The sequence below is a fragment of the Python bivittatus genome, unplaced genomic scaffold (assembly GCF_059951505.1).
Source record: "Python bivittatus isolate LINGU-HERP-01145 unplaced genomic scaffold, Pbiv_v1 ctg000980_np1212, whole genome shotgun sequence".
Classification (NCBI taxonomy): Eukaryota; Metazoa; Chordata; class Lepidosauria; order Squamata; family Pythonidae; genus Python; species Python bivittatus.
Genome location: NW_028277125.1, coordinates 41,256,376 through 41,282,167, shown reverse-complemented (window position 1 = coordinate 41,282,167; position 25,792 = coordinate 41,256,376). Strand labels below are relative to the sequence as shown.

Sequence of the window (25,792 nt, the reverse complement as noted above, 5' to 3'; positions counted from 1 at the left end):
TTTCATATATACTGCAGTTTGGCTTCCAGATTTTGCCAGCATCATGAAAATGGCAGGACTGGAGCTATTTCCAGATTGCTACAAAGACATAATATGGAAGTGCCCTATATGTCTTAGTAGTCAGCAAGCGATAAGGGATGCTGAAGTTGTAGTTCAGAAACATCTGGAGGGCCATAGGTTCTCAGCCTTAGTCTATACATTTACATACAATAATAAGGCCTACATTTTAGTATCTTACAGTACTTACACATTTATAGTTTGTACAAAGTCAGTACATGATTTGTTTTGGTTAAATACATGTGAACCCAGGCATTGTAGTACGTTACCTAAAGTTTATGTTATGGATTTATAATATTGTATGATATTGTAATATGTGAACCTGGCCAACTGCAGTATATTCAGCTTTGGGAGTCATGTATGTGATAATATTTTGGCCAGGGCGATTAGCTGTAGTCTTGCAAAGAAGTAAGCATGCTCATCCCAGCAGTAACCTGGGAACCTTAAATAATCAGGAAGACTGTTTAAGCTCTACTTTTTCTGGGCCATCAGAAGCTTTGGGCTACTGAAAGGCTGGTCATCTGAAAGTACCCAGAGTGGCCTACTGCTACTATTGTCAGACAGAAATCTGAAACAGAAGTCAAATATATCACTTTGTTCAACACCACCCTGAATCCAGGGTTGAAATCTATAAAAACCCAAACATTCAGTGTTCTTTGATCATGGATCCCACAAGGACAGGCCCTGTGATGCATAGTTCCAATAAAAGCCATAGTTTGATTGAGGCTTAATTCACTCCTTGTAATCCTCTATAGCATTCTCTTTCTATCCAACATTCACTGAGTCAGAGTTCATTTCTTCTGTTTTTACTTGGACTGACTTGCATGCTCAGAAAGACCATAGCCTTGTTTGTCTTTCCAAAGATTTAGACAGATATATGATGATGAAGAGTAGTTTGATCATTTAATTGGCTTTTCCAAATAAATTTAGCCTAAGATTACTGGCAATGGTTATTAAGCTATCTGTTCAATTTCACGCATATGTACCGTGCACTAGGTTCTATGACGTGCACTTTATGAACTGTGTGAGTATGCATTTTCTGAAATCCTATTCAATGAAGCAATACTTAAATCCACTGCTTCTAATGGACTTTTCTCATGCCTGACTGCTTAATATCAGGCTATTAGACTATGATGTTGTAGATGTTACTTGAGAGAAAATTCCACTATACTCAGAGAAATTTCACTCTGCTACATCTGAAAGATTTAAGTTCTCACTCTAAATCACAAATCATTTTTATTTTATTTATTTATTTTATTTATTGCAGAAAGTTTATTTAATGCAGAAAGTTCTGTCCTACATCAAAATGATACAGAATCAGTCTCACTGGCTTCATTCCCAACTTCATATAAACACTTAAGAGCAGAATAGGAAGAGAAAATTAATGAAATAATTCTTACCTTTCCTTTTCTGTAATCATCAGTATACATTGAAAAAAAGAGAGAGAAAAGCTTATTTAAATATGTTTCCACAACAAATATCTTTAACCCTGAAGATCATTATCTGTGGAATTAGAAGAAAAGAATCCAAGTGCCAATGTGGGTGAGAAGGAGATTACAATGCCACAAAGCACAAGCCTTTAGAGTGACACCTAGCAATTTATTCCAAACACCAGAGACACCTGGGTGGTTTCATATTGTGTGACTGATATATTACCAGGGTGGTCTCATAGTAGCAGCCAGAAGTCAACATTACTGGAACATGGAGTTCTTTTTAGTTAGTCTATCACTGTTGATTTAAACAGACTGATCACAGCAGGAGTCTCTTTGGAGTGCTTAAAGCCAGCAAATCAAATGCCAGGTAAAGCTAGGCCAGGAAGTGAAGAGCATAGCACATCAATTTGTGTGTTTTTGACTCAGTAAATTGTCTTTAAAACATCCAGAAGCTGACATTTTGCATGGACTTAAGTACATTCAGCCATCTGTCACAGCCAAAATATGTTTCTATCTTGGAGATGAGGGCCATTAACAAGTCTCAGATCACCGGGCCCATGCTGCCACTCTTTGGCTTAATTTAGAGGTGTCCTAATAATACGGTTAAAGCAAAAGGAACTGTGGTTGAAAATGCAAATAGTGTTTCCCTTTTCAATAATTTCTGTGTGACTGGAAAGAGCATGCTTGCTTTAAAAAAATATACATCTTGCAGCCAGTTAACTTTATAATAAGACTGTTGTTTTAAAGTTCTATATCTTTAATAAGAGTATAACATACATTAAGTAAGCATGTGTCAGATTGTCCATTATTTATCTTCATGCCATCAAAAGCTTGAACTAACACATTATCACAAATCATAGTAAATAACCCTTCCTTTTAACATATCTAGGTATTTTTTTCATATTTGTTCATATTATTATTATTTAAATCATACTCCACCTTTCTGCTTGTACAAGCACTCAAAGCAGCTTATAACAGTAAAACAAAGCAAAAAAAAAAAAAAATTGGGGAGAAAAAGACTGATGTGGAGCCCAAATGCTCTGTTTGTTTGGAATTAATACTGCCCAGTAGTGACTTACTCCAGTGAAATGAACATAGGATTGCTACCAAAGTTGAATTACATTTTGTGATGTAATTTGCCACAATTCTTCTATTTCTATTTGCAGGTCTTTGTATTTTGTGATTTTTCTCCAGTTCTTTCTCTCCTATTGTGCTGTCTCCAGGTATTGCAATGTCTACTATTCAGACTTTTTTGTCTTTCTTATCAACAATTGTTAAGTCTGGAGTGTTGTGTGGCAGGTGCTTGTTTGTTTGAACTCTAAAGTCCCAGAGCACGTTAACTTCTTCATTTTCTGTTACTTTGTCTGTTTTGTGATCCCACCAGTTCTTTCTTGCAGGCAAATGGTATTTCTTGCAGATATTCCAATGCACCATTGTTGCTACTTTGTCATGCCATAGTTTGTAGTCAGTCTATGCAATCTTCTTGCAATGGTCCACTGTTTCTTCAGCTTCTTTGCAGAGGTGACATTTGCTGTCTGTTGCTGTCTTCTTGATTCTAGCTTTGTATGTATTTGTTTTTAAGCTTGGTCTTGTGCAGCCAGAGTTAGCCCCTCTGTCTCTTTCTTCAACTTTCCTGCTCTTAGCCATTGTCAAGTTTTGTTGTCATCTGCTTTGTCTGCTAGTTTTTTTGTGTACTGGCCATGTCTTTTTTCTATTCCTCATTTGGTCTTTCTTGTAGGCCAGTTTGGTCTTCAGTATTCAGTAAGTCTTCATGGTGTACTAGCATCAGTGCATCTTCGTCACTGTCCTTCAGATATTCTTCTAATGCCCTTTTTTCTTCTTCAACTATCTGGTGTACTTGCAACATTCCACCCCCACACATGCTCCTTGGTAAGTAGAGTGTCTCAACATCACTACATGGATGAAGGGCATGATTCATTGTAATTTTCTGGTCTTCCTATCCAGGGCTTCTAGTTCTGCTTGAGTCCAGTCCACTATTCCAGTTGTGTATCTAATGACTGGTATTGCTCAGATGTTAATTGCCTTAATGGTATTTCCTCCACTGACTTTGGACTTTAAGATCTTCTTCACTCTTACTCTTTTACTCTTTAAGATCTTCTTCACTCTTACTCTCATACTCACTACTAACCTTCTTCTTGACTTCAGTGTGCTCAATGTTGTCAGCTTGAAGGATGCCCAGGTATTTGTAGTGATCTTCTTCATCCAGACTCTTGATGTTATTTCCATTGGGCATCTTGATTCCTTCAGTTTTCACTATTTTTCCCCTGTTGATGGTAAGGGTGGCACATTTGTCCAGTTCAAACTCCACTGCACTATCTTGGCTGTATATTCGGAAAGTGTTGATCAGTGATTTTATTTCAGATGGTTTTTTTCCATACAGCTTCAGATCATCCATGTAAAGGAGGTGGGGTAGCCTGGCAGATGTTTTAGATGTTTGATAGCCATGGCCTGACTTGTTCAGTATTGTTGACAGAGGAATCAATGGACTAACAAACAGTAGTGGTGATAGTGAGTGTCCTTGAAAGATTCCTTTCTTGATATTAACCTCTCCCAGTCTATCACCATTGACTTGCAACTGTGTCTTCTATTGTGCCATTGATCTTTGCAGAAAGCTTCTGATGTTTCTACTGACTCCTGTTATTTCTAGGCACTTGATTATCCAGTCATGTGGCAGGGGGTTGAACGCCTTCTTGTAATCAATCCAAGATACATTCAAGTTGGTCTTCCTTCTCTTTCAATTTTTCAAAATCATTTTGTCAATTAGGAGCTGATTTTTTATTCCTCTGCTGTTTGGGCAATTTCCTTTCTGCTCACATGGAAAGAGCTTGTTTTCAACTAGATGCTGTTGGACTGCATCAGCTACCCCACCATTTAGCAATTTGAAAGTTGTTGGTAAACAGGTCACTGGCCTGTAGTTGCCGGATGCTGCCCCTTTTGTTGGATCTTTTATTATCAGGTAGGTTTTGCCAGATGTTAACCAATCTTCAATTTCACCTCCTTGCAGTATGTTGTTAAACTGCTTGGCAATGAGTAGGTGGAGACCAGTCAGTTTTAACCAAAAATCATGCAGTTCATCTTCACCTGATGCTGACCAATTCTTGATCTTCCTTGCCCTTTTCTCTACCATTTTGGCTGTTATTACAAGTTATTTCATTTCAGCTTCTTTTTTATTCTTATCCACCTCCTTTATCCAAGCTGCATTCTTTGAATTTCTTTGGATTGTCCCATTGTTATCATTATTATTATTATTACTGACCATCCTTTCCTTGCAAAATGCCCCTAATATGTGTTGACCTTATCTACAAAGCCTACATTAAAGTACTGAAGACCAACACCTCTGGAAGGTATCAAAAATGGGAAAGTTGGTTTCATAGAATGATAAGCAAGCACACTTGTTCAGGCTCTGTGTTTATTTGTAGGAGAATGAGGTGGAAGAGAGCTGAGATGGCATACTACAGATGTATTTCAGATTACTTTTTTACATTGTAAAACATTTTAGAGCATTTAAAAACAAATGCAGATAGGAAGTTAGCAGAGCAGAGAGGAGGCGGAGATAAAACTATTCTTATTAATGTGCTAGGGAAGATTTTTAACAAAAGAGAATATTGAAAACAAATTTTCTTCATCTGTATTCCATTAAGATCATGCCCCCCTCTTGTCTGGTTAGTTTGGGGAGAAAACGTTAGAAGGTTAAAAATACAAGAGGTTCTGGAACTCACACTTGCCTGCAAATTCTTTACTCACTAAGACGTTGCGAGCAGATTCAGCCCTAGGACTTCTGCAGCCATCCAAGTGGTTGGGAGAATGATTGACATGCTCCCATCAAAAAGGAATTGTCTATTCCTGCATTAATTAAGTCATTTACACTTTAGAAGGAGGGGGAAGCTAGAGCTCAGACTGTCCCAGGAGTTACAGATACTAGTTTTGCATCCATGTATGCAATATTTCAAAATTGGCATTTGGTTATGGAAGAAATGTAATATACCCACACAGACTGATGTGTACTACACATTTGGGAAAAAATATTTAGAGCCAAGCTGATACAAGCTGTCTTGGAATCCATGGACCCATCCTGAATCCAGTTGTGTTAAACCTGGATACTATGCAGTACTCTGTACATGACCCAAGACACGTTATTTGTTCTATTCAGTTGTATTATACTTAAGTTCTGATATTAAGCCCTGTTATAATTTTTTTTCTCTAAATTAAAATTAACTGAGCTATTTCATTCCATGTCATTGGAAAGGCTTTTTATTACTTCATGTAGTTATGGCCAGTAGCTTATATCTTAACACTAGAAGAAAGATTGCCTCAAATATATTTATGATTTGAAAAGTTATTTTAAAAATTTGTCAGTGACCTATGGTGCACAGAATTTCCAACACTGCATATAAATCACCACTGATCTCCAAGCTATGCATAAGTCTTAGACAGCAAACTGTCCTTCTTTGTGGCCCAAGGCACAAAGAATTTGAAGTACTTAGAACAATAAGCAGAATTTTAGCCAGAGGAGGTACTATATATCACATCAGTGGAATTTTAGTGAATTTCACATTTACTAGCAAATGCACATTGGCTTCAAAATGTGTGAGACGCATTCACTGCAGCATTATATAAGTCTTATAGTAAAAGAAATGGACAAGACTGAATGTGTTCACCAAATTTTGCATGATTGATAATTATAATGCCTATGATTACTGTCTAAGTATTAAAAGAGAAATCCTACTGAGTTCAATAAGGCTAACTTCCAGAGAAGTATGTTTGAAATTTTTTCTAAATATCTTGATATATTTTTTATATTCAAATATTTCATTATCTTTTTATAGGTATGAAACATTATACCTACTGTACAGATGGCAACTGAAACATGATTTAGTTGACCGAAGTCTTATTAAGTATGGAAAGGAATTCTAACAGGGAACATATGGAGGACTAGGATTTTTTTACATGAGTGAATTTCAAAGATCTGTGTAAAATAAAAGCTTGAACTGGGGGGGGGGGGAATGATGACATATGTGCCACAAATATACCCATATTCTCAATCAAATGATTTACACCATACAAATTACACATGTTTCAAAAAAACTGGAAAGGTATATATACAGAACCCTCTATGAATCTGTTTGGACAGTAAGGAATTATCAAGCCTTTACTGAGTCCTGTAAAACTTCTTCACTGTGACTGAGCCATTCTTTAATGGCTTTTTAAAAAGTAGTTATGTTACATTCTAGATTGTCCATATATTATAACGTTCCATAAAATTAAAGAGATTAAAGTTATAACAATAATAAATTATACCTTAAAGAAGATAGAGGCTTGGAGAACATTAAAGAAAGAGTTTTTGTTGTTATTTCAATTTGTTTCTGCCTTGCTACTCGGATCCCTCAAGACAGCTAAAGTGGAAAGAATGGAGTCTGAGTGCAACTCTCCATGGGAATGTCTTTCTTAGCTTGGGAATAGTTCAGAAAATAGGGAAATACTGATTTAGTAGCATGTATAGAGTTGTGACAATAAAAACATCGAGCTATTAAATGTTATCAGAAAACCTTCTAATAGCATTTACTCGTCCTTTTCTGTTTAATCTGAATATGTCCTTCCCTCCATTGGCAAAGAAATTGTTCACTTTCAGGCCCAATGAAACACTTTTCATTGTTTCTCTTGTCAAAGGGAAAATCTTCTAGATTCCCACATAACAAGGCTGTCATATCACCAAGGTATCACAAGCAATGAGAGGAAATTAAAACAAGATCAGGAAGAAACCAGCTGTGTGTTACCAACCTGCTGCGTTGGTTTCCTCTTGCATAGGGTGCATGAGACGGAAGGGCAACTCCATGCTCACCTCACTTTGGAAACAGGAAGGAAGAGAGGTAATCCAGGACTCCAGTATACCAAAGCAAAAGTCTGATCATTTCTTAGACACCAGTCCTAAACATTTTATCCTAATTTTTCACCGGTATTTGGAAATGTAAACTGGATTATAGTACTCTAGATTGGAAGTAATCGGAGTGTAAATAAATGAAGCACACTCCTGTATTTTTACACAGCATCACAGCTGCCTAAATGGTTAAGTTAGAGTTATTATAATTGTAGCCTAGAAAATTAGGAATAGGCCACTTTTGGACCTACTTTTTTTTAAATCACAAATGGAATCAGAAGCTGAAAAATGCAAAAACATGGACGTTATTATGTAAAAGCCTCAGGTGTATGATCCATAAGAAGTAGAAAGAATGGCTCCTTTTTAACCATCCTGATATGGAAATATCAGTACGTACCAAAATCAGAGTTGTAGTGAGCTATAGGCAAAAATTGTTCCTCTGTCAGGAACTGCGCCTCACATTTCATAGAACATTTATCTCTCTCAAATGGTATGCTTCATCAGTCACCTAGGTAACTAGGCAGCTTATATATGAGGGTTAAAAAACAGCAAATAAAAAATAGAAATAGCAAACTGAGAAAAGGAGTACCTACTGCACATCAGGGAAGGGGAGAAAACTCAGACATGTTCCCAACAATTAAAAAAAACATCAGGGAGCAGTTTATAGATGCTTAGCAATAGGGGAAAGAAAGGAAGTTTCATTTTCAGAAGAGTCTGAAAATTGGAATGGATATTACAGGAGAGAAGGTTTACAAAGAGAAAATCTCATAGATTTACCTGGAAGTGAAATCTCCTAGCAGGCTAAAATAAAAACAACATATACTGTACAGTAAAACCCCATAGCATATATTCCTAAACCGATCAGGCACTAAAGGGTGTACATGCAACCCCAAATGGTGAATTGTTCATTGGAAGAATCCAACATTTCCAGCAACCAGGTGTTCTTCAGTTATATTTTACTTATGCATTAGATGTATATTCCATCCTTTGTTTAGGAATGCAAGATAACGTACAAAATACATTTTCCACTTAATCTCCACAACAGCATTTTTATGAGGTAAGCTAAAGAAATGCTGAATGACCCCAAATCATCTAGCTGTTAAATGTTGATGAACCTGTGTCTCTTTGGTTCTATTTCAGTACCTGATCCATTATACCATGTATTGACCACCATGGTTGAAGTGCCTGAAATCATAATACCATCACATCTGGAGAACACCAAATTGGGAAATGCAGATTTGTGCATTACCTCTTTCTACCATCATGCAAGAATACTTAAGCTATTTGACCTGGCTTCACAATACATATTGCTTTAAATAATAATATTCAGACAATTTTGTGCAACCAGTGACATTTTATAATTTATTGAACTTGAAAAGGCTGTTTAAAATTGCTCATGCAATCTACTACACATTAACTCCCCCCTTTCATTTTCATTTCATAAAAGAAAAGAACATCAAAAATACTTGTAATTATACCATACAAACTCTGATTGCTCTTACCCTGAGACAGTAAGCTTCACCTTGATTTTGTAAGCAACCAGGATCCCTAGAACTGTCCTGTCTATTCCATCTTTTATACTGTTGGAATTAAAAAACAACAACACTGTGTCATTGCACCATTTGCTAAAAAATATTTTCCTAGCATAGCTGTTTCGATTAGTGTAACATATTCTCATATCCCATGTTAATATTTCCCCATTTTTAGGAACTCATTCTGGAAAGATCTCAGCCTTAGTTCACTTAAGTATATCAGACCCTCCCACAGTTGAATTTACTGCTTAACACAGCATTCATCACCGTGCTGCTTTTGGATTTGTTTGAAATAAAATTACTAGCATTCTAATATTAGCAGGAAATTTTGACAGTAAAAATCCTAAAATATTTGGAGGGTACCAATCTGGGGTGAAGGGAGAGTGACTGAATATAAAACAAAACTGTCTTTCTATACTTCCTGTTCAGTCATAGTGTTCCATTTTGGACTTACATAGTACTAGAAGCCAGGTTAGTGTCCTCGTCCTTTAGTTTCCCATCTAGCGCTATGCCCTTCTTCACTCGATTGTTTGCCAACAAAGGAAGAACAGTCATTGTCTTTGTAAGGTTGCTGTTTGGTTGCACCTTTTCCCTGAAAGAGAAAGAATACAATTTTAGATCCATTCTGAAAGAATGAGTTTTGGCCATCCTTTCCCAGCCAATCTTGGCCAAGTAAGACAAAGCTTCAGAGGCCACTGTTGAGGGAGGATGAGGCAGGCCTTTTAATAATGAGGAACAAAATCTTAGTACAGCCAGAAAGAAATCAAGAAACCATACAATGCTGTGTTCACACATCAGACTAAAATGTGTGATGCTCTGCTCTGCTCTGCTCTGCTCTGCTCTGCTCTGCTCTGAGCAGAGCAGAATTGTTCTACTCTGGCTTAGTATAATGAATGAATTCAGCCACTGCTTTGTAAACCGTAATTTATAACTTAGCATTGCATTATATATGAATCAGGGCATTTTGGTTTATTCAATATGTTATAGTTAAAACAAACCATGGGAAGGGATAATATGGGTTGGGCTATCATATCTGGGCTGCAAAAATTCAGATAACCATGAAATGGCAACAAATATCTCTTTGCTGCCATCCCATAGTCATCTGGGGTTTTGCACCCCCGTTATGGTAGCCCTAGATATGTGACCCCAATTAATATAAAGTTCTTAATCTCTGTATTCCAGAGCCAAACAGTTAACAGACTGCAACAGAAAACAACAACAGCAACAACAGGGCAAAGGAGCCTAAAGCATAGTGCACTTACTCTGACTCTTCCAGAGCCACTGTCTTGGTATAGAAGTCACTGGAGTATAATACCACATTGGCAACTTGTTCCACTAAAGAGGGAATGAGATAGCAAATTATCACGTAATCAAATAACAGAAAGAAGAATGGGGTCTAGGATATTTTTCAGCACTATCCTCAGTAAGTTCAAGGATATTACGCAGCTATTGCTTCTTTTTGTGGTTCAAACAGACCTTTCTTACAGAAGGATAATTATTTTGCTTTGGCAGAATGGGGATAACGTGTAACGTTTAGATGACATTGGCTGATCTTAAAAAAAGGGGGGGGGGGATGGGAAATCTCTAGGAAATCCCAGATCATCGTCACCAGAAAGAAGACAGAGGCAAACAATTTCCATATTATTGCCAAATACTCTACATGGATATGCTAGTAGAGCTGAGCTCAACTCAAGGGATTTTTAAAATCTTTTTAAATACAATATAAATAGTTCCTATCAATCTGAATCTGTCAGTCCTTCAAGGTACAGCAGGCTAGGAAACCAAAGTTATGAATGCTAATACTACTTTTATTATAAGGTTACATTAACAGAATCTTACAAGTTTGAATGCATCTCCCCCCTCCCTCCCTTTATCTTCAAGAGAACTAGGAAAGGTAAAGTCTAAGATGCTTTCTCAAATTACAGTTCTGCCTCAGACTGTCGTCTTGGTTGCGGCTCTTCCTCCTGTTCCTCAAGGTTACTCTTACAGCCCATTACAGAATCCATTTATAGTGAGAAAATATGGTTATTGCAACCCTTTCAATCACTGTTCTTTATTAAGCCAATACTGGGGGGTGGGGACAGAATGGGAATTGCAATCCAACAGAATAGGAGATAACAAGAGGGCTGACATCTTGCGTGTTTGTCAAAATTAGTATTGTACCTGACACACTGATCTTCTTAACCATTTTTTCTGTATTATTGATCACTGTCACTGTAACAGGGATTGGTTCACCATGGTAGAACACCTGGAAGAATTAGATTAGCTTAGCAAAAAGCTTCATCACACAGTAACTTTAATTTTCTACATCTAGTTTTGTGCAGTTGCATGGTCAGAAACAAAACCATTGTGTCTTGTCTATATCTCCTGAATATCAGTGGAAGACTTTATCATATTAGCAAGCCAAGAACACCTCACCTCTTTGCTGAGGCATGCTTTCAAGTGCAATGGCTTCTTGGACAGGAAAAACTGCCAGGTGGTCTCTGCATGAGGCTGGGGCCCTGGTACTTCTGGAGCATATTGGACTTTGCGTATCAGCAGGCGTACAGAATGTCTAAGGGACAGAAATCAGACTGAACCCAAAGCATAAGTAATTAAACTCTAGACCATTATTAGTAATGATGGAAGCCACAAAACCCCAGAGGATGAAGACGGTATCTGGGTAGCAGACAGTGATTGACAGGATCTTTATCGTTCTATAATAAAATATCAGTCACTGTCTGCAGTGTTGTAGGATCTGTGGATACAAGACAGAGCACCCTGAGTTACATGCAAAGTAACAGCAATGTTGCTGATCTTTCTGTCCAGCAGGAAAGGGAACATATCGACTTCCTTCCTTGCTCATACATATTCAAGGCTGTATCTCACATACAGTTCGGGTTGCATACCTTAAAAGAGGTTGAGACGGAAAAGGTGTAGAAAAGGGTAACCAAAACAATAAGGGGGCTAGAACAAGGCCTTTTATTTTATCCAGTATGTTTCCTTTTTACAAATGTCATGTTTCATGTTTTTTCACATTCATCTCCTGAACGGAGATTCTGGGAGTTGAATAAAAAATAAGGTTTATCAACCCGTTGCTCAGCTTTTCCAGTTTCAGTCAAATTCTTTTCAAACTAACAAGATGTTACCTCTTGAGAATCCTTTCTTCCGGATCTTCTGTAGAGAACGCTTTGACCTCAAAATCCACTCCACAGCACTATAGGAAAAGATGGAGTGAGAAACAGATGAAGCAGTAAGTTCTTGTTGCTGAGTATATAAAACATCTGTATATGAAAGAACTCACATTTTGAGACTCAAAAGCTGTCCATCCCAAATTTCAACATAAAACTCATTCTTAATGTTTTCTTCTAAATATATATATGCTATTTTTCTGGTTTTACTTTCTGTATATCTCTCCTACTGTCCCCGCTTTTCCCCTCTTAGAAAAAAAAACCCCAAAGAGAAACTTGTGAAGGTAGTTCACTATTTTCCATATATACCTTATTGGTCGGTGACACAGTTGGGGATCACTGTTTGAGGATTACTGTCCTGCTTTATTCCACCATCATTGTTTTGGAGAACAAGGACAGGTATAGTTCTTTCTCACATACGAACACAGTTGCTCACTCACAACAATACTATTTATTTCTTTGGTTTTGAACTACTTTAATAAATACTGGTGTTCTTTTGAGCCCAATTCAAACATATGCCTCCCCCTTTGGAAAAAGATTGAGAGGAGTATTTGCAACCAGAAGATAAAATAATTGAAGTCTTGTATGGTAGCTTAAATCCTAGATTTTTTCCTTTAGATCTGCAAATGCAGTAGTATTCTTAAGGAAGACTGATCCTTCAGATATTTTTTGTAGAGGTTTGTATTGTGCAATAACTCATGGAGGTTTACAGAAGGTCCAGACAAGATCTAGACATTGTCATTCACACTTTTTCCTAGTAATTCTCTGGATTTTTTTCTTAGCATCAAAAACCTGTTAAGGAGGAAAAGATGGAACTGATGCAATGTCTTTTGAATAGCAGTACTAAGAGCTGTGCATTTAGAAGCACTCTTGTCCTCTGTTTCTTATTCTATATGATCACATCTACTAGAGTTCCCTTGCAAGCAAAGGTCCACCAAAGGGCATCATGTCACATTTCCAGGAATTAGAGATTTCTTCTCTGCTTTGGCAGTGGTTGCACTTTGTGGCCTTCAATATTAGTTAGCTTGTTTCTTAATATAAAACAGTGCAATGCATCCCCTCAATTCTCACCTTCTCAACTTCATGGGGAGCTGGCTGCAGACAGACCGAGCAAGGCAGATAGTCTGGAAACTGTAAGGGAACAAAAAATAATGCACATAAAGCATTCTAATTGCAATGTCCTCCACTGCCACATTGGTATCAATGCTAGCAAACAGTCCTAGGGAACGAAAAAGAAGACCAAGCCCCCTTCACGCCACTTTCCAAAAATGCCTCAGGCCATTTCATTACCAGTGATTTATTACAGAGTCATTTATCATCATCTAGCCATCACTGTGGTGATAAGTCACTAATGAAGACAGGTTTACCTTGCTTGAGTGAGGCCTGGGTGATGCTGTAAGACACTATTAATCAGGAAACAACTTTCAAGGTTCTTTTTTTGCAAATGCTTTTTAAAAACCCAGGTGTTCTTAAACTCAGGACTTATTCTTGAATTATATTTTTATTTGCACCAGCCCAGTATTATTAGACACATAATGCATGAAATGTAGCCTTACGGTAAGACTGCCTTCCCCAAATCTTGTTGGGTTGTAATAGGAATAGTAGTCCAGTTCACCTGGAAGGGATCAGGCTGGGGAAGGCTGCTATAGGAGAAAACAGCTTTTTTGCCCTGGGGTGAATATGTATCAGTGAACCTAGGTTGCATATACCCAGAAACAAAGGAATGCATATACTTAAATTGGCCAAGACAATTCATCATATATCTGCAACCTGAGGAAATGTATTGTAAAAAGCTGTATTCTTTATTCTAGATATGAAGGAGATTGAGTTATTACTATTTTAAAAAGTGGATATTAAAGGAAAATAAAAGTGAATACATATTCTAATTCTACCCTCTAAGCACCCCATATCATAATTGTCAAATTGGGAAAAGAACCAAAAGGAATAATGATGCAGAATACTCACAGTTAACACAAAAGGGTATGCATTTCCCCCCAGTTTATTTATCAGGCTTTCCTGTAAGCTAGTGAGAGGTCCTTGTTTGTCTACTGATGGATAAATCTGTACTCTGTGAAAGTATAGATCCTTTCGAAAAGTCAGGCCCATAATGTCAATATCTTCTTGCCCATAACGAAAAGCACATGTGAGCGTCACATATACTGGGAAAAACATACAAAAAGCGTTACGGACACCAAATGTTAAAATCAGCTACAAATATCACCAGTTATGTAGAAAAGTCTCCACTCATCAGTTTGAAAGTAACCACTTAAAAGCTAAGGTCATGTTCAGCATTCAGCAACCAAAGCTGGACTGCGTTTGCCCATATCAACAAAAGTTGGATGGAAAAAGCCAGTTTCATTTTCTGGCTGTGGTTACTGATTACTTTCTCTTAAGTAAAATGTCAGGATGAGGAGAAGGTGAGGTAGAAGAGAGGATATAATTTGCAATTAGCAGCTCAGCGATAAAGCATATACTTTGCCAGATTCTATCTCCTGGAAAGCTCTGAAAGACCCTTGTTTGAAGCCGCAGAGGGTGGCTGCTACTTCATGTCAATAACAAAGGATGAGTTGGACCAATGGTCCTTTTCAACAAGGAAGCAACATAATTGTATCTGGATGTGTCCACTGAGAAAATTATTTGGAAGCTTCAGCTGGAGTAAATTGCAGGCATCTGCTCAGTAAGAGGGGTTTTTTTTAGATTTTTTTTATCCCACCTTTATATTATTTTTATAAATAACTCAGCAAATATACCTAATTATTATTTTTATAAATAAGGCAGCAAATATACCTAATACTCCCTCCTCCTATTTTCCCCACAACAACAACCCTGTGAGGTGAGTTGGGCTGAGAGAGAGTTACTGGCCCAAAGTAACCCAGCCGGATTTCATGCCTAAGGCCGGACTGGAACTCACAGCCTCTTGCTTTCTAACCTGGTGCCTGAACCACTAGACCAAACTGGCTCTTTCCTGGCAGAATGGAGCGGTATTTGATTATGAGTTAGCATCTGTACTGGCCCACTATTGTCATTTAAATTACTTCATTATGCATTGACCTGTTTTATAAATTAAGTTAAATCTTGATAAGTGAATCAAAATTTGTTGAATCAGCCACAATTGGCTGGTTCACTGATAATGCTGAGACATAAATCATGTTTTTACAAACTACAATGGATGGATAAATACATCAAACTTATCCAAATCAAATATGCCATGTTATGACTTAGCCTGTGTAACTTCAGTTTTTGAGATTGAACTGAACAATTGTAGTTGTTTTGCTTTGAGCCCCAGTTTCATTAAGGAATTTCCAACTTTCATGTGGGAGCAGAATGGGTAAACCTGGCAGTCTGAAGCATTTAGCACTGATATAAGCCTTCCGAATCAGGGGATAAACTCCAGATGACCATTAGATGGCAGCAAAGAGTTTAGAAACACCTGCTAATTCTTTCCTGCCATCTGGTGGCTGTCTGGAGTTTAGCAGTGAGGAGATCTAACTTATTACTGATTACTGTCTAATGAATTACTGATTAAGGTAACATTTAGTTAGGAGGTGAGACAGGCCCCCTCACTCCAGGCCTTTCGGAGGGATTTGCAGACCTGGCTCTGCCATTTGGCTTGGGGCGGGGAGGGAGGATATCAGAAATGGGTTTGGCTGGCCCCTTAGTGGCCTGGTGTGGCCCCTATCGGCCTCTTGGATTTTTTTAGCCTTTTTATCTTTGTAATGTTTGGTTTTTATAACTTTTAATTGTATTTCTGATTTTAGTTTGTTGTAAACTGCCCAGAGTCCCCCGTTGTGGGGAGATGGGCGAGGACAAGTCTATTAAATAAATAAAAATAAAATAAATTTGAGACTAGAATGATTATAGATCCTCTTCCATAACAAAGTTCTTATGCACCTTCAGAAATATAACTCATGACCAGCTTTTGCTGACGGAGATCAGCTGACACAAATCTGGAGTCATTCTAATTTTAAATCATCATATTAATAATACTTTAAGTACGTTAAGTAGTGATTAAGCCTTCTGACCTTTTTTCTCCTTCACAATATCAGGATCCACCAATACAACACCATCTATAATGAAGAAGAGATAATAATAAACCACTCAAGCTTTATAAAAAGATCACAGAAGAAAGTTGTAACTTGGACTCACCCACAGGTTCCACATGTTCCACATGATCAATGAAATCTCGCTTTCCTAAGTAGATTGTAACCTGTAGGATTGAAAACTACAGTTCAATAAATCAATTTAAGGATGCTATACCATCATGGTTGGTATCAAATAAAAGTTAAGAAGGCAGTCTAGATATCTTTCTTTATTTGATACATTTATACCTGGGCTTTGCTCTACAAACTCAGTATGGCTAATAATGTAAATTAAAATAGTAACCAGTTGAAAAAGACCTCTTAATCAGTTGTGAGTTGAAATGCAATAAAACTTTGGTTGTCCAGATGTAAAACTGGAAGGGAAGGGCCTCTTACATTTAAATCAATTATATAGAAATACATTTTGAGAGTTGAGTTTGTCTAGCTCAGAATGGTTGTATCTCCTAAATTATGTTTTTACTTTTCCATTAGTCAGCATTTTCCTTTAAAGTATAAACAATGCACAATGGGCTTTGATTATGCATTTGACAAGACAACAGAAGCTACTTGAGTGGATTGACTGCAACAAACTTTGTTTTCCACTTGGGGCCAAACTACATGGGAGGCTAAATATATATTTAGTATATTAGTTTTTACAATACATTTTAGGGTTGGAGATGAGTGTCAAATATTAAACATGTGGAGAAGTTTAATATTTCTCTCCCTGGACGTTGAGGTGAAGATAGATGGCCTATGCCAGCATTCCTATTAACAAGCCTTAATTGACCCCAGTTGCTATGAAAATAACTCCCTTCTACATCTACTAACTCAGTGTTTTTCAGACTTGACAACTTTAAGATGTGTGGATTTCAACTCCCAGAATTTCCCAGCCAGCATGCCAAGTTTGAAAAACACTATACTAACCCTAAGATTTTGAGGTGTGTCTAAGTGATGTAGATTCTGCCATAGTTCTTAATGGTACTGTCTAGCTTCCCCATCACTAGAACAACCATATTTTGAGGGCGGGAATGGACAATGTAATTCATTTACCATTTTTCCATTGGAAATGCAATCTCTGAATGTGTTTTTCTACTGCAGTTTATAGCAATGTTTCTCAACCTCAGCAACTTTAAGATATGTGGACTTCAACTTCCAGAATTTCCCCATGCTGGCTGGGGGGACTCTGGGAGCTGAAGTCTATACATTTTAAAGTTGCTGAGGTTGAGAAACACTGCTTTAAAGTGCTGTTTGCTGTTATATGAAGTCATGTGCTCCTGTCAGTTTGGGCTGCTGCAACTTTATTTCATTACCGGCTGACCGAAGCAGTTCCCTGGTTACTTTGCGGAGGAAAGCATGTCTCTTCACCTCATTTTGAAAGCATTTCAAGAAAGTCATTTGCTGTCTCGGTGACAACGTTATCTCAATGGTGTGGTAGTCAGAGTACTATTTCAGATGCAGAATATTCTCTGTTTAAATTTTAGCAGAAATTTAATTTGTTAATTAATTAATTAAATTTTAAAATTTTGGTTTTTTTTTAAATTATTATTTTGCTTTCACTGACTTTCTGATTTTTCCTTAGGCTTTTTAAAAATTAAGTCCATGGTACACCATTTAATTGTTTCTGCAATCACTTGTGGTACAAGGGTTACTTATTTTTTAAAAAAAGCAACCCAGGAAGAATAGGGAGGTAAGAGAAAGGAACAGAGTTGGGAAGACACAGCAGCAGGGGAATTACCTAATGGGAGGACATGGTAGCTACAGTCCAAATTGAATCCTCTTCAAGATGTGGCCAAACAATCTCAATCTGGACAGTTTTTTTTAAAGCTGGTTTAGATTTCACAAGCAGAGGAGAAATGCTGCTTGAAAATGCAAGGCAGATATGCCCTCAGTGTCACTGTAGTTTGGCCATTAAAGAGGCAAGTATATCTCAAGACTCTCAGTCTCACATACTTACAGCTAGATAGTAGTTTAATGCTAAATACTTACAGCTTTGTCATGTGATGTCTTCCTGTAGATAACATGCCTTTTAGTGGGTCTGACATGCTTCACAGAGATTTCGGAAATCGAGTGATGCCTTGAAGTGTCAGTGCAGCTCATCGCTCTGCTTATGTGACCTGGTAAGGATGAAATGTTCCTACCTCAAGAAATCTTTAGACCAGCACCAGGCAATGAATAGGCAAACTGTAAGATCAACAAGCTTTGAATTTGAATTTAAACATTTTAAATAATGTTGTCTGAAGCATCGCACAATTGCCTATTAATCCCAAATTTAGGAATTTGCCCATTGGATTAGCCCTCTAAATGTCCTGGACTTCAGCTTCTCTAATTTCTTTCTGAATTCTCCATCATATTTGAAAGGCAACAGAGTGAGGAAGAAGTGGCTTAAAGTGAAAGCCATAGACATTATCCAGTAGGTAGCTCCTTGTACATAATACACTTCCTTTCTGTGCCTTCCATCTTTATATTCAGAAATGTTGTGTTCCTTTTTTTTATAATAACTTTATTAAATTTTAAAACAGAAAAATAAAAACTAACAAGAATTAATAATCAAGAAAAAGAGTAAAGAAAAGAAAGAATAAAGAGAAAGAGGAACAGAAGTGCAGAAAGATTAAAAAAAAATTAGAAATACAGAAAAAGAATGATTTCCGACCTCTTTTACAGCAGATATAAGTAAAATGTACACTAAACTCTTACTCTAGGATTACTGATTATTGTGTTCCTGATGTCAGTGTAAGATATTAGTGAGATTTCATAGTTATTTAATATATCGATTTGCACTTCTTCATTTTTTTTTTACAATGAGAAGTTTCTGCAAGGGTTACTATCCATGTCTTCCATAAGGATAGGACATTGGAGGTTTGCAAGATGTTATAATTTTCATTTGTTATACTAATATATAAGGAGAATATAACTGGAGGCTAACAAACAGTATCCCAGTTCAGATCCTCTCAGAAAGATTCTTAGCACTCTACTTGGTGTTATTACAGTTTTTCAAAAGTTTATTAGGAAAAAAAAATCAAAATACTATGACATTTCTCCTCAGTGCCTTACTTTCTGCTCAAAAGTTGGTGTGCATTTAGTTTGCCTCTTTAGATCACTGCAGACATTGGAGTCAAACTCCAATTAATTCAGATTCAGTCAGATTGAACTCAGTCCTATATGAGACAATAGGTATTTTCAGTTCTAAAATACCTTGCTTCTAGCAAAATCTCAATGATTTAAATTAAGTATTGGGAATTCATTGTAGTCTAGATAGTTGTGTAGCATCCCATATTTCTGCTGATTTGCCTTACATTTCAAAAAGTTCTGAATAAGAAATACAAAACTCAGGGCAACAATTTTGATCACATCTTTCAATTATAGCTCTATTGATTAAACTGAAGTTGATAAATTAACAACATATTGTTGCCATACCTTACTGTTTTAGGTTCAAGAATTTGGACTTTTAAAAAAGCAACAACATGTATTGCTCATCCCATTTTTTCCCCTAAAGAAGTTATTAGGAAGATTTATTTTTCAATTATTAATATTCTCTCTCTCTTTTTCAATAACTACAATACATCTCATTGTTATGCCAATAAGAATGGCTTCCAGCTGTTTACCTCAGTCTTGGGGATGCAGACCAATGATGAACCATCAGTGCATTTTTAAAATGCTTTCTACAGTTACAGTGACATATTAGTTCTAATTTTCCCAAAGTGGAAATAATATTGTTGAATAACTGACAAGATTTCTTATGCAATTCTTGCACTCTGAAATAAGTTACACGATATGTTTAGCATCAGGATTGACGCACTGGAGAAATCAGGAACAAGAAATGTACAGAGTAACGATATGTACATTCTCTTAGAATTATGTTTCACTTAATTCAACCGGTCATACTGATATTTAGGTTGCCTAGGAACGCAGTGGCCAAATCTGCAAGAAAAAAAAAGTACCTGTAAATGTTCCAAATGCCCCAGCAATACCAGAAAACAGAAAGTTCCAGGACCTGTAAAATAGAAATCTATCCCAAAGTACAAGTTTGCATGATCCAGGCAGGAAAAAACCCCCCAAACCCTTGGTCTTCCTTGCTGCCAGTGAAGCATTACCTCCTTTAGATGCCAGGATGGCAATTTGTAGCAGCTCTGAAAATCAGATTTGGTGCTTAGGCGAGGCTATCCTAAATTCTACAGTGTCAACCTTTCCAATTTCATAAAGCAGAGACAACACACAGAGGATTTAATGAGGTTATTGAAAGCAGCTTTATTTTAAACCTCTTCCTCATCTTGTCCTTATTAGGGCTGAGATTCATCCTGGTCTACTAAGAAGCTAAAGCATTGTCTATTACTGCTTGTGTAACTCAATATATCTTTATGTGCACAGTCTGCAGACTTGTATATGTATCACTGATAGGAACCCCTTCCCTAGTTGAAAAATCCTATAATTTTTCTAAGAATAGGATTTTAAACATCCAGTTACAAGACATCCATCATGATAGACAGGTGTATCTTTCCAGATCCAGCCCTGTGCATGTTACCTCTTCATAGGACATTGTGAACACATACTAGTTTTCAAGTATTGTAAGACCGAAGCTGAATAGAAATGACATGGGTATTATGGAATTAGGAAGGACAAGATAGCAGTACCTTTGAAGGAATGGACACAAACTTGGTAGCGCTCCTTGATTCCAGTCTGTCATTAGAGGAACAGGTGGCCTCAGAGACAAAAAGTACATCAGCCACAAACCTACCTGAACAATTTAGTTTCAGTGATCCCTGCTTTAGTAATTTCACACTTGGATTACTGCAATGCATTCTACAGGATTATCTGGAATGCGATCTGGAAGCTGCAACTGGTGGTACGGAATGGACCCAGATTGTTAAGAGGGGCAACTAAATAGGACTAGGTTATACTGTTCTGAAAGAGCTGCACTGCTTGCCTGTGAGCTCCCAGGCCTTATTTAGAGTGCTGATATATAATGTGCCCATCTCTATAAAGCCTTTAATGACTCAGGACCCAGCCTTTTGGCAAACATTTTTAAAGGATTTCAATTATCAATATCTTGGTGGATTCTGCAGAGTCTCTGGGCCCTTAATTCCTTTTAAACAGCCCATTGTTTACAATATAGCTATTTCACTATATTTTGCTGTTGCTCCCTTTTATCTCAACATTTAAATCTATTAACTTTTCTATGCTGCTTCAGTCCCTTACCATTCTCCCTTTGAAGGTTAGCAATCAGCTGAATGACTGACAGTACAATTTACTCAAAATTACACCATAGTCATGGCTCTTTATACACAGAGAAACATGCTTAAGATTGCAGAGTTAGTTAGGAAACTGGTATTTGTATAAAATTGATTTGATTAGCATTTCCTTATAAATATACATTTAAAATGCAGTCACATAAAGTTTGCTAAAATGTATGCATAGGTTTGTACAAGAAAATCAATTTTCCTCTTTTTCTTGGACAACATAGTACAGGGGTATATATGCATGACTGCTTGTGTACCTCTTAATATGGTTACTTATTATATTCCAGGTGTGGGAAATGAAACAAATATGTAATGAAAGTTCAAATAATGTGTTATGAAGTTAAAACAACCCTAACAATTAAACAAAAGAGAAAGACACAGATTGCTTCTTTATTACTGACAACTTGTTGTATACTGAAAAATGGAATAAATGTGCTAAAGTAGCAATTATATATGCTACTTTAAAGCATCTTCAATGCACAGACATTACAATGGATAGGAAGAGCTCAGGGGAAAATCTTTTGCATCAACATTTTATTCCAAGATTGTTTATAGTACTTTAAACAAGCTATAATTCAACCATAATGTGGCTGAACAACAACAAAAACATCAGTTATACTCAATAGCTGCAATTTTAATTTCTCCCAAAAAAGACTTAATGACTTAAGTCATTGCTTCTTAGCAACTAGCAATGGTATTTATTTATTTAAAACATTTATATGATTGCCCAACTCAACCAAGGGACTCTTAAAAAAAATCAATAAAACCTAACTAAAAGAATACAAAACCACAATACATGTACCTACAGAAAGTAATGAAGCAATAAAATAATAAAATAGCAATCCAAACAGCCTTTAACACCATCTGGGACTCCAGTACAGTACTTCACAAAGCAAAGGTCCAGAGAAACAGCCAGGTCTGGGCAGGGTCAACCAGCAACCTAGAGAAACCAGCAGGGTCTGGGCCAATCATACGTCAGGAGGAAGGTCATTCTATAAGACAGGGGCCTTCACCAAAAAGGAGCATCTTCTGGCTCCCACAAGATGGCAGTTTCAATTAAAGGCCCTGAAGTGCACTCTCCCTATCAGAGTGTGTGGGGCAGGCACATACCCTGGAGAAAAGCAATCTCTCACGTAACCCATCCTATGCCATGCAAGGCTTTAAAGGCGACAACCAACACCTTGCGTTGCACCCGGAAGCCAATTTGGAGCCAGTGCAGCTGGTATATTGAGTTACCATTTTGGGAGCAAATATGTGTATGTTCTTTACTTTTGCTCTCAGCATTTACCTAAGAGAAGACAAACTGAGCTATAGAATCATGATTCCATAATTATTGGTATCAATGTTTCTTTTCCCTATGATGTAATGTATAATTGAATATTTGTTGGAATTTTAAATTTCAGAGCAAACCTAAACTGTAATAATGAAAACTATAAGAACGAAGAAGACATGCTTTCTTCATTATTTTGCAACACCTAGTCTGTCTTGGGGAACTAAAAAGCTTGCACCTTTTTTATAGCATTTTCATTGCTCCTAGAAAATATTGCCACGCTGTGGATTTTGTATTTCATGAAAAGCACTTGTGTTGTTTTGTATCATTCAGGGCATCTGACTAAACATTGTGTAATACATGAGTTGTGTAAACTCACGTATTACACAACACCTACAGTGTTCTTCTATGGAGACTAAGCATAATCTTGGATAAGCCTTCATCTCACTGATTCAGCATCAGAATCTGTCATGGGCATATATTCTTGAGGTCAGTGGGGCATATGGAAGACATCTCTTTTCTTTGCCAGGCATACATGCCAAAACATTTTTGGCATATAAGGCATTAAATTATTTCAAACAGATGCAAAAGTTTGACTAGTACTAAAATTATATCAGTTACCATGTATATGAAGAAACTCAAGACAGAATTCTCAGGATTTCTTTCTGGAGAGACATGAAAATGCTGCAGTTCTTATGAGTAAAGCACGGTCCAGAGCAATATATGTTCATGAAATGCTATTAAATGTCAATGTCCCCCTCCTAAGACCATTAAGTTTCACATTATAGATGTTATTAGTTTTCATAGCACACTATGGGATAACTTGGAAAAAGCAGCTACTAACACTAAAAGATAAAGAACCAAAGAGCGTTCTTTTACTCTAGGACAAGAAGTTGCACATTTTGGGAGTCAGGTCAAGATAAAGCAAATTTTGATTGAATAAATAACTGTAATTACTTTCCAAGGATTTCATAATTTTCTCCAGCTGTCATCTTAACAATTATAATCCAGTGACAACTTTTGAAGGAGATCTGGGATGCCCTATAAGGTTTAGGCAGACTACAAAATAAAGATTTCTGCTCTGGGAGGAGAACAACACCTCTAACTCACTAAACTTCATTGCTCAGTAGTAGCATGGTTCATCTGAACAAATGTAAAATAACATTTTAAAAAATCCTTTGGCTAAATGAGAAAAACCAACATATTTCTCTATTCTCCTCCTGAAGCTGCATGTTAAAGAAAGACAATGTTTTAAATTGAAAACACACAAAAGTAATATTGTGGGAGCCTACAGAAGCCATTGCCCCAACTATGTTTACACCGATCAGATTTCATGTTTAACCCTCTATTATGGATGGCACTCTTTTAAAATCATCAGGTATGTTTACAACTGGTTCCGCTGTGCTCCCATTCATTTATATGAAGTATGTGGAAATATCCAGTTTAGCAAGCCTTTCATCAGGAAAGCATCACCAAAGGGTTTAGAAAGGCACAGGGCAAGCCAAGTTGGAAGTAATGTTAAGACTGTAGTAAGACACAAGAGAAAATAAATAAAATTAAATAATTTTGGTAATTGTACATGTATAATTCTCCCCCTTTTAGCATATGAAGTATTTAGTTGATGACCTCTTTTCCTCACTAAGACATTTTCTGATATGCTGATATCAGAGGAGGGGAACTGCAAGCAGTAGCAATGGTTTTGCCACCTAATGACTCACTGAAGAAATAAACTACAGTAGACAGCAAATCCTGTTGCTGATATGAACATTCTAAAGATGTTCCTAGAACATAAGAACATATGCAAAGCCCCACTGAATCAGACCCCCCAGTCCATTGAGTCCAGCAGTCTGTTCTCACAGTGGCCAACCAACCAGACAAGGAAACCCACTAATCTCTCAGCAGATGGCCTGCAGAGGCAGACGCTCTTTCATCGAGGCTAATAGCCATCGATCCCCAGGACTTCCATGAATTGGTCCAACCCTTTTTTTGAAGCCAGCCAAGCTGATAACCAGCAAAATTTCTTGTAGTAGCAATTTCCAAAGTTTGTTTTGTGTAAAAAAAAAAAAAAAAAGTTTTGTCTGTCCTAATTCTTCCAGGATTCATTTTCATAGGGCGACCTCTGGTTCTAGTATTTTGGGAAGGGGAAAATAGCTTCCCTTTGTCCACATTATCCACACTATGCATAATTTTATAATCATAATCATGTCCCCTCCTATTTGCCTTTTCTAGACTAAAAAACCCCAAATATCACCTTTCCTTTCCTTTCCTTTCCGTTCCTTACCTTTCCAGCACCTCGATCATCTTAGTCCTATGAACCACTTCCAGCTCCACTATATCCTTTTTGAGGTGCAGCAACCAGAACAGTAGTGCAGTCACACTACTGATTAATGTAAGGGCATTACAATATTGGCACGTCCATTTTCAATACTGTTTCTTATTGTCCCCACAGTACTGCTGGCCCTTTTTTACAGATGCCTTCTTCCCTCTGCCCCAGCATCCCACTGTAGGTTTTGCAAGTATATTTGCAGTTGCAACTTTATAGAGAGCCTTTAGTCTTCTCTTCAAACTGCTTCTCTCTTCTCATCCCTATGTCTGTACCCAAAGCAGATTAAAAAAAATAAGGAAAAGCAATGCAGAATTAGAAGCAGGATACTGGTTTATTTATAATCAGTCAAGTACTAATGGACAGATTAGTACAATAAATAAAGTTTGTCCCATGTACTTTCCATTTTTCTCTGCATAAGTTGTTAAAATGAAGGGGTCTTCTAATGAGACCCCACACCCAAAAGAATCCTGCTCACCTGCCCTCCAATACAAGCAATACAAAACAAGTTGTGGAAGGAAGAAAAATTAAAGTGCAAATTAAAAGGCAATTTAACGCTGGTGGCTTGTATCACAGCCCACTGAATGTGGAAAAGTATTTGGCTGGATGAATGTTCAATGCCACAAATTAATTCTCCTCAAACCATATTGTGCATTTAACCACCAAAGGTTACAGGCCCCCAAGCCTGTTCCATGGCAGAGAAAGAGAGAGCTCCAACACAGAAAGAATATTGCACATTTAAGTCAGAGGCAAATGATACGGATTTGCCAGCACCAGGACATTCAGCTTCAGGTGTTT

General features: G+C 37.1%; 1 protein-coding gene across 2 annotated transcripts in view; it reads right to left on the bottom strand.

Moving 5' to 3' along the window:
- The window catches only part of SAG (S-antigen visual arrestin), a 29,287-nt gene extending 3,553 nt beyond the window's left edge, over positions 1-25,734 (bottom strand). The window contains exons 1-15 of one of the 2 annotated variants that reach the window (XM_088132402.1): positions 24,953-25,734; positions 18,154-24,195; positions 16,235-16,295; positions 16,111-16,155; positions 14,054-14,247; positions 13,160-13,219; positions 12,047-12,114; positions 11,337-11,472; positions 11,082-11,166; positions 10,181-10,253; positions 9,373-9,510; positions 8,889-8,966; positions 8,164-8,187; positions 7,290-7,354; positions 1,458-1,467 (exon numbers count right to left, since the gene is read on the bottom strand). In XM_088132402.1, the coding sequence (XP_087988528.1) occupies positions 1,458-1,467; positions 7,290-7,354; positions 8,164-8,187; positions 8,889-8,966; positions 9,373-9,510; positions 10,181-10,253; positions 11,082-11,166; positions 11,337-11,472; positions 12,047-12,114; positions 13,160-13,219; positions 14,054-14,247; positions 16,111-16,155; positions 16,235-16,295; positions 18,154-18,264 (1,148 nt within the window). In that variant the 5' untranslated portion in view covers positions 18,265-24,195; positions 24,953-25,734. Of the gene's footprint in view, positions 1-1,457; positions 7,355-8,163; positions 8,188-8,888; positions 8,967-9,372; positions 9,511-10,180; positions 10,254-11,081; positions 11,167-11,336; positions 11,473-12,046; positions 12,115-13,159; positions 13,220-14,053; positions 14,248-16,110; positions 16,156-16,234; positions 16,296-18,153; positions 24,196-24,952 lie in introns of both variants that reach the window. The other variant, XR_015794469.1, reaches the window with a different exon arrangement.
- Positions 25,735-25,792: the final 58 nt, after the last annotated feature.